This window comes from Lactuca serriola, chromosome 7, assembly GCF_051521515.1.
Source record: "Lactuca serriola cultivar US96UC23 chromosome 7, Lser_US96UC23_V15, whole genome shotgun sequence".
NCBI lineage: Eukaryota > Viridiplantae > Streptophyta > Magnoliopsida > Asterales > Asteraceae > Lactuca > Lactuca serriola.
Window position 1 is genome coordinate 103,804,469 of NC_136414.1, and position 8,858 is coordinate 103,813,326.

At 34.7% G+C, this 8,858-nt stretch overlaps 1 protein-coding gene across 1 annotated transcript; it reads left to right on the forward strand.

Annotated features, from left to right (window-relative positions):
- The first annotated feature begins 930 nt into the window (after positions 1-930).
- On the forward strand, positions 931-8,592 carry LOC145061318 (putative ATP-dependent DNA helicase CHR12). The gene is made up of 12 exons (XM_079008757.1): positions 931-1,371; positions 1,990-2,146; positions 2,439-2,503; positions 2,796-2,984; positions 3,083-3,232; positions 3,396-3,797; positions 3,900-4,159; positions 4,236-4,451; positions 5,734-5,941; positions 6,164-6,317; positions 7,109-7,711; positions 7,804-8,592. Exons 1-12 carry the CDS (start codon positions 1,123-1,125, stop codon positions 8,391-8,393), a joined length of 3,243 nt encoding a protein of 1,080 aa, XP_078864883.1. The 5' UTR covers positions 931-1,122; the 3' UTR covers positions 8,394-8,592.
- Positions 8,593-8,858: the final 266 nt, after the last annotated feature.

Consider the following 8,858-nt stretch of genomic DNA (forward strand, 5'->3'; position numbering starts at 1 on the left):
TGAAGCAGACTCAAGGACGAGTCTTTTCAAAAGAAGGATGGTGATGCATGTGGTACAAGTGCTAATGCATAATTTGATAATGTCAATACTTGTAGGAATGAAAATGTGACGACATCAACATCAAATCCGCTGAAATGATTCGACAACTCGAATTTGGACAAAACTCACACACAAAATGTAAAATAGGCCAATTAGAACAACTCATCGTTTTGCTATGATGTGTGGTGTTTTTTGGCCATTCATGATCATTTAAGGCCTCAAAACTATGCTTTTTTTGTTTATTCTTTATTTTCAGAAACTTTATATTTTCAGATTTAATTTAGATAACTGATTTTTGAATTTTATCCTAATCAATTATGTCTCCGAGACTTAAGAAATGAAACTTATCTTCTCCTCTTATAAGTAATTCGTTTCCTTTGTTTCATATGCAATTTTCGATTATCAATTAAAAATCTGTGTACAATTATCTTGTTAGTTCTTTGTGTTCGTATTAGTTGTAACTGGTTATCAAATACGATCATATGAGCATCATAAAATGCAATACTTTTTTAAATTAGAAATTATTATAAAAACTAGAATTTTAATTATGCTTTACACTTTACAATTTTTTTTTATTTCTATTAAAAAACTATTTTATTATTTTTTTTTTTTTTTTTGTTTTTTTTTAAACCAGATATACTTTAATCGAAAATACTTAATATGCATAGTTTTTCAAGAACAGATTATTAAATTTTAGTTGACAGAGGCGGCAAATATTTCCGTGATTCTATCTAAGCATGACAAGGGTATGCTGGTAAAGTACTCCAAGGAGATTCTGGTAATTAGTGGAAGCATCGCAAAGGTATTTTCGTAATCTACGCATTGCAAGGGTATTTTCGTAACTTCCTGTAAGCATCGGTAGATAGACAACCAAAGGTGCAACGGGGCAGCGAGGGTTACTTGGGCAGGCAAAGGGAAAGAGAGTTTTTATGCGTTCAGCACAGAACCAATAATTCTTTGAAGCATAATTCCGCATACTAACACGACAACAACCCCCTTGCCTCCAATTTTTGGTAAATTTTTGAAAAAACCCAACAAATTTGAAAAAATAAGGAGCAAACGGGGTTGTGGGTGCCTCCCGCCATGAGTGCTCAGGTCTTGGAGAGGCAGCAGAGCTCTTCATCGTTGCCAGAAGATCATATAGACAACACCAAGACTCTGATTTGTGCTCTTAGTTTCCTCTCTCGCAATCTCCCTCTCCCCCCTGATGTTTTCGATGCCGTCTCTTCCATCTACACCGCCGCCGCCTCCGAAGATGCCGACGCTGGTGTTGACGCCACCGCCACAGGTGGATCTGACTGCGACAAGCAAGTCGATGATGCTTCATCGCCTGTGAGTTCTCTTTTGTAATTCTTTCGTGTTGTTGTTTCTCTTATTATAACTTCTTCTTGGATTTTATCGTATTTCGGATTGTTTTGTTAGGACGATTTGTTGTTTAATCGGCAGAATAGGGCTAATTATATATGTTTTTGATTGAAATCGATGCTTGGACTTGGGTCGGTTTGCGATTTTACTCTTGTTGATTGGAAAATTATACAGGTTTAGGTTGTATGCTTCTTTATAATTCTTCCCTTACTTCAATTTTGAGTTCTTGTTGATCTTTTTACTTGAATTTTTTGCCACATTTTGGTTCGACCAGTAGGTTGTGTTGTTTTAGTGTAATTGACAGCTTAGGGCTAATCATGGTATGCTCAGTTGTAATAATCTCAGTGCAATTCTCTCTAGTTGAATTCTACTTTTCTGTTTGTACATGAACTGCCTTGTAGCTTTTGATCTGTGCGTGGTTTAGAAAGCATCTTTGGGCTACCTATGTTCAATGGATATGTAATTTCAGTTTTAGGTTTAGACCTATGGTCTACTGTTCATGTTTAGGAGAATTTACCGAGTAAAATATGTTCTACTTATAACTATTACATGGTGTGTCTGCCTAACTTTTTGATATCATTACAGAATAACTCTCCATTTCCAAATGGAGGAGATTTAATGGCAGATCTTGAGGAGGCTTTGGTCAAACATCGATCTAATCACATAACAGGTTCTGAAATGGCAGAAACAAGGAAAAAACGGATCGAGAGCCACATCCAAAATCGTTTGACACAACTTGAAGGTTGCTATAAGAAGCATTTTTATTATACTTTAACATTGTAGAGAAATATTAAGATTGCTTGGTAATCTCTGTGTAGTTAAATGCAGTTTCTTTTTGGCAGCATAAACTTGATTTTTGCATTTGGCCTATTTTCTAATCTTTGTAAGGAATTAGAGTCCTAATGCTCTGTAAACCAACACCCTAGACCTTTATTTGATGTCTTATACAATTCTACATGAATATTTACTGGCAGGTGAATTTGTTAGTAGATATCATTTAACTTTACTCATTTGTTTCTTTATCATGAATTTAGAATTACCTACAAGCAGAGGTGAAGACCTTCAGTCAAAGTGTTTGCTTGAACTCTATGGACTTAAGGTAGACTGTAGTTTATAACATCTTGCTTTTCCATATTCTCTTTTGAATCTAAAGATTAACATTTAATGGGTTAAATGCAAGAAACAAGTTTGTACTTTCATCTATTTCCTTATCATATCATTCTACTTTCATCTTTTTCTACTACAACGTTGTACTTTGGTAGATTCTTTCAAGTACAATGTGTTGATAAGAAAAAAGTTGAAAGTACAATGCTGTAATAGACAAATGGAAGTAGAATGCTATATAATAAAAAAATAAACTGAAGTATGTTCACACATATCTTACATTACAGCTTGCTGAGTTGCAAAAAAAAGTGAGGTCAAATGTGAGCTCAGAGTACATGCTGTGCTTAAATTGTGTGTATCCTGAGAAGCAACTCTTTGATTGGGGCATGATGCGGTTGTCTCGTCCTTCTTATGGTGTGGGAGATGCTTTTGCTGTTGATTCAGACAACCATCTCAAGAAGAAACGAGATGCTGAGGTAAATCTTCAATCTTGATGGATGTTTTCTTTGTATGTTTTTGGAAAAAGATGTTATTGGTTTAATACTTATGCTTCTTTTAACATCATTTGCTGCAGAGACTAACGAAATTAGAGGAAGAAGAAAAGAATAGAGTAGAAACTAGGAAGAGGAAATTCTTTGCAGAAATACTTAATGCAATAAGGGAACTCCAGTTGCAAGTTCAGGCCTCTCAAAAACGTAGGAAGCAAAGGAATGATGCTGTTCAGGTATGTAAATTATTTCCCAATATGCTTCTATCCTGTTGCTATCAAAGTGTATTGAGCTTTTTTTTTTGGTTTCTTTTATCTGCAATAATGCTCATGAAAGTAATGGTTTGTTTAAGAGTATGTAGCAAATTACAGGTTATGGTTTTTGTGTTGTTACAATTAGGCATGGCATGGAAGGCAAAGGCAGCGTGCTACTAGGCAAGAGAAACTGAGGTTCCAAGCTTTAAAGTCAGATGATCAGGAAGCTTACATGAGAATGGTTGAGGAAAGCAAGAATGAAAGGTTGACTATGCTTTTAGGGAAAACAAATGATCTTCTTGTGCGTTTAGGAGCTGCTGTTAGGCGTCAAAAAGATGCTGAATATGATGGAATTGAACCTCTGAATGCTCCAGAACCGGAGTTGCCTGAATCATCATCTGCTTCAAAGATTGGAACTCCTGATGAATCACAGCTTGATGTGGATGTTGATTTAATCGAGGCTAAACTTGATAATGGAGTAAAGACCTCTGACTTACTTGAAGGACAACGACAATATAATTCAGTCATCCATTCAATTCAGGAGAAGGTACGCAAAAAGGCTCTTGATCTTCATCTGTGTAAAAGACCTGAATGAGATATTAGGTAATGGTATTTAGTATTTTGTGGTTGGGATGCATTTTTTTTACAGGTAACAGAGCAGCCAGCAACACTTCAGGGTGGAGAACTAAGACCCTACCAACTTGAAGGGCTTCAATGGATGTTATCTTTATTTAACAACAATCTGAATGGAATATTAGCTGATGAAATGGGATTGGGAAAGACAATTCAAACCATCTCCTTGATTGCATATCTCATGGAAAACAAAGGTGTCTCTGGTCCTCACTTGATTGTAGCTCCAAAAGCCGTATTACCAAATTGGATAAATGAATTTTCAACATGGGCTCCTAGGTAAAAAAAAACCATCATTTATATGAATTGATTTTCTTTTTTGTTTTTTACCGAATAATTTTCATTTTTGTTGCAGTATTGGTGCTTTTCTTTATGATGGGCGTCTTGATGAGAGAAAAGCAATGAGAGAAGAGTTGTCAGAAGGAAAGTTTAATGTGTTGATCACTCACTATGATCTTATAATGAGAGACAAAGCATTTTTGAAGAAAATTCCTTGGTTTTACATGGTTGTTGATGAAGGACATCGGTTAAAGAATGCTGAATCTGTTCTTGCAAAGACTCTTGTCTCCGGGTATGCTGGAAAAAACACAATCAACTTTTACCTTTTTTGTCGATTTAGTCCCTCAACATTTCTTATTGTGATTAAATCCTTAATACTTTTTTTTGACTTATTCAACGTAGGTAAATTGTATTTAGTTTATTGATTAAACCCATTTGAATAACACAAATAAAGTGCAAGGATTTAGTTGCTAAGAAAATGTTGAGGGCTTTAATCAGTAACTTGGTAAAAGTACGCTATGTGCTTCTTCATTTTCCCTTAAATTTTATATTGTAATTTATTAACTTACTTTTATAATTAGTTAACAATCATAAAAAGTTCTGTTAGTGTTCACATATAAACGATTAGCGTATCTGACACATTGCTCCAAGTATGAATTTTTCGGTTGAAACAAAACAAGATGGGACTTTGGAGTTACTTTTGATAAATAAGAAACAAGATTAATGTTAAATTATTTAAAACTTTTATATAACAATGATATAAGTATTTAATTTTTCGGCGAGTAGGTACAAGAGAACCAGACAAAGCACTTTTACGCTCCCTTAATTTTTACTGAAATTAATTCATCTGTTTTGAAAATTTTGTTATTAAAAATGTAACACATTTTCATCTTTATTTTTAACTTGTTGGTGATAATAATTTAACATTGATAATTTTTTCTTCTTAAAATTATCTTTTTTACTCTCTTTTGATTTATTTATATACATTTTAATAAATAACACAATATTTTGATTAATGATAAAAAAGTAAATGTAAAAAAGGGTAAAAGTATAGAAAATCACAACATACCTTCACGGCTTTATCGATTAAATCTCTCAACTTTCTTTTGTAGTGATTAAACCCTCAATTTGTCTTATTCAAACGTGTGTAAATTTTTACTGGCCAAAACTAGTTGTTTCGGTAATTTAGCTATTTTCAAGAAGTAAAAATAAAAATAAAAATGTGAAGGGTTTATAATAACTACTAAAGATTGTGAAACTGTAAAAGTACGTTACGCATTTCTGTGTTTTACCCATCTATAAATATTAATTGTCTCCTTAGATTTTATTCTCTCACTACATTTCTTATATCCTTTCATAAGAGATGTCACAATGTCATAGAGTTTGTGGTCAAGTGAACACACAAATAGTATGATATCATAATCTCTGTTTTCCAATAAAGAAAATTTTCGATAGATATAGTAAGTAATTTATAAGTTTTCTGATTAGTTTCTTGATTTAAAAAGTTCTTTATAGAATATGCAAATAACATCAAAAGCATGTTTGAGTTTGACTGATTAAACAATATTTTGCAGCTACCAAATCCGACGGAGACTTTTGTTAACTGGCACTCCAATACAGAATAGTTTACAAGAACTGTGGGCCCTACTAAATTTTCTCCTTCCAACCATTTTTAATTCAGTTGAGAATTTTGAGGAGTGGTTTAATGCACCATTTGCAGATAGATGTGATGTTTCTTTAACAGATGAAGAAGAGCTTCTCATCATTCGTCGTCTACACCAGGTAAGTTTTTGGATTAAATGCAAGAAATAACAACCTACTTTCATCTTCATTTCTTTCTATTACAACATTATATTTTGAAAAATCTACATCTACCCAGTTTTAATGTATACTCTTGTGTTTTTTTCTTTCTATAATAACCAAATGAATGAAAGCATAGTTTTTTTTTTTGCTCTATATACTGTTCGTGTGTTTTAATTTGTTTATATATGCAACAAAATCCAGGTTATAAGGCCATTTATTTTGAGAAGGAAGAAAGATGAGGTGGAGAAGTATCTTCCACAGAAAACACAGGTCATACTAAAATGTGACATGTCAGCATGGCAGAAAGTATACTATCAGCAAGTTACTGATGTTGGGAGGGTTGGAATGGATACTGGTTAGTAACTTTTTCCCTTCATTGCAAAGAAATCCAAAATTAATAAAATAATAAACTAATTGAGAACTCAAAAAGGAAATAATTCTCTTTCCTGTTATTAAAGGTGTCCCTTTTTACGACCGAATTCGAATTCACTTGATTAATGTGCCATTATCTTATTCTTTATTTTGAGCTAAATGCAAATATTTTAATGTGCCATTATCTTATACTTTCGAATTCGAATTTACTTGATTAATGTGCCATTATCTTATACTTTCAAATACCCACTTGTACTTTCAAATATTTTATTTCTTGTTAGGAAATTGTACTTTGAAAAATCTACTCAATAATAATAATCACAATGAAGTTACTTTGTATTTTGATGACACTGCTATAACTGGGTAGATTTTTCAAAGTATAATGCTGTAATAGGAAGAAATGAAAGTAGAATGCTATCACAAACAAATTAATGACCTTGCCTTACATTGCTATTTCTTTCATTAAACTCGTTTCTGTTTACATGTTAACCAAAGAGTAACTGCAAGAACTATCATCTTACTTCCATATTCATTTATTTATTTATTAGTATCCTACTTCCTGTTTTTTCCCTAATAAGAAAAAAAGTCCAAACTACACTGCTATACTTTGTTAGATTTTTCAAAGTACAATGCACTAATAAATAAAAAAATGAAATTACAATTCTCTAATATAAAGGCTTGAAAATATGATTCTCTAACACACAACTAAATGAAAATACATTGCTATTTCTTCTAACTAAATGAAAGTACATTGCTATCTCTTGTAATTTACAGGAAGTGGTAAATCGAAAAGTTTGCAGAATCTCTCAATGCAACTGAGAAAATGTTGCAACCATCCATACTTATTCGTGGGCGAATACAACATCTGGCGAAAAGAAGAAATCGTGCGTGCATCCGGAAAATTCGAGCTCCTCGACCGCTTACTCCCAAAACTCCATCGAGCGGGCCACCGGGTTCTCCTTTTCTCACAAATGACTCGTCTCATGGACATTCTCGAAGTCTATCTCCAACTTCACGAATTCAAATACCTCAGGCTCGATGGCTCAACAAAAACAGAAGAAAGAGGCACACTGTTGAAGCAATTCAATGCTCCTGATTCCCCTTTTTTCATGTTTTTATTGAGCACGAGAGCTGGAGGGCTTGGGCTTAATTTACAGACAGCGGATACCGTCATTATTTTTGATAGTGATTGGAATCCTCAGATGGACCAGCAAGCGGAGGATCGCGCCCATCGGATTGGTCAAAAGAAGGAAGTTCGGGTTTTTGTTTTGGTCAGCGTGGGGTCCGTTGAAGAGGTGATATTGGAACGCGCCAAACAGAAGATGGGGATTGATGCCAAAGTCATTCAGGCCGGGTTGTTTAATACCACTTCTACTGGTTAGTGTCTGTTGCTTTTTTGACTTAATGGGTTTTATCTGACTTGATACTTACATTACATAATACATATGGTGTAAATGTTATTATTACAGCTCAAGATAGGCGAGAGATGCTGAAAGAAGTGATGCGAAGAGGCACAAGCTCACTGGGAACAGACGTACCAAGTGAGCGAGAAATCAACCGCTTAACCGCCCGATCCGACGAAGAATTCTGGCTGTTTGAAAAAATGGACGACGAAAGAAAACAAAAAGAGCGATACCGCACCCGACTTATGGAAGACCACGAAGTACCTGATTGGGCCTACACAAAACCCGACAACCCAAAAGACATGAGAGGCAAAGGCTTTGATTACGAGACTGCTCATCTCTCTGGAAAAAGACGTAGAAAAGAGGTCGTGTATGCCGATACACTTAGCGAAATGCAGTGGATCAAAGCCGTTGAGCATGGAGGGGATCAGGTCGGTAAAAGTAAACCCAGGAGGGATGTGAGCCGTAATAGTGTTGAAGATGAGGGGGTGGAAGTGAAAATTTTGAGCGAGGGGATACTGGAACGTGGGTCTGCGTCAGGGTCCGGGTTGAAGAGGGCGAGGTCGCCGAAAAGTGAGAATGTTGGGGTGGATGATGGGGATTTGCCGACATGGAGGACACATAAGAAACGATCGATTCTGAGGTATGTTCCGTGATTCCGGTGTTGGAGGTCGGAATTGGAATAGGGTGGTATTAGGGTTTAGTTTTTTGTTGTAAAATGGTGCAGTAGGTTTAAGATGGTTTTATTTGTTTATGGTTTTGGTTTGTGATGATGATATATGATAGTTTCTATTTTTACTGTTAAAATTCGTTTTGGTGTATGATATTTTGAGCATATAAAGCAGTTCTGTGTAATAGCTCTGTTTGGTTGTTTTTGTCCGAAAATGGGAATATGCCTTTTTTTTTTTCGTAGTGTTACATAGAAAATGACAATACTGAAAGAAATGCGACAAATGATTATATCAACTTTGTGGTTATAAACTTATAATGAATTTACGGACTCAACAAACATTTATGGAAAGGATTGGTTTTGGTGGGATTTGAAAATGCGCCTCAACCCTGAAGAGTAGGAGTAAGGTAATTTTCAGCGACTACTTGACTCTGAATACACAAGATTTGTT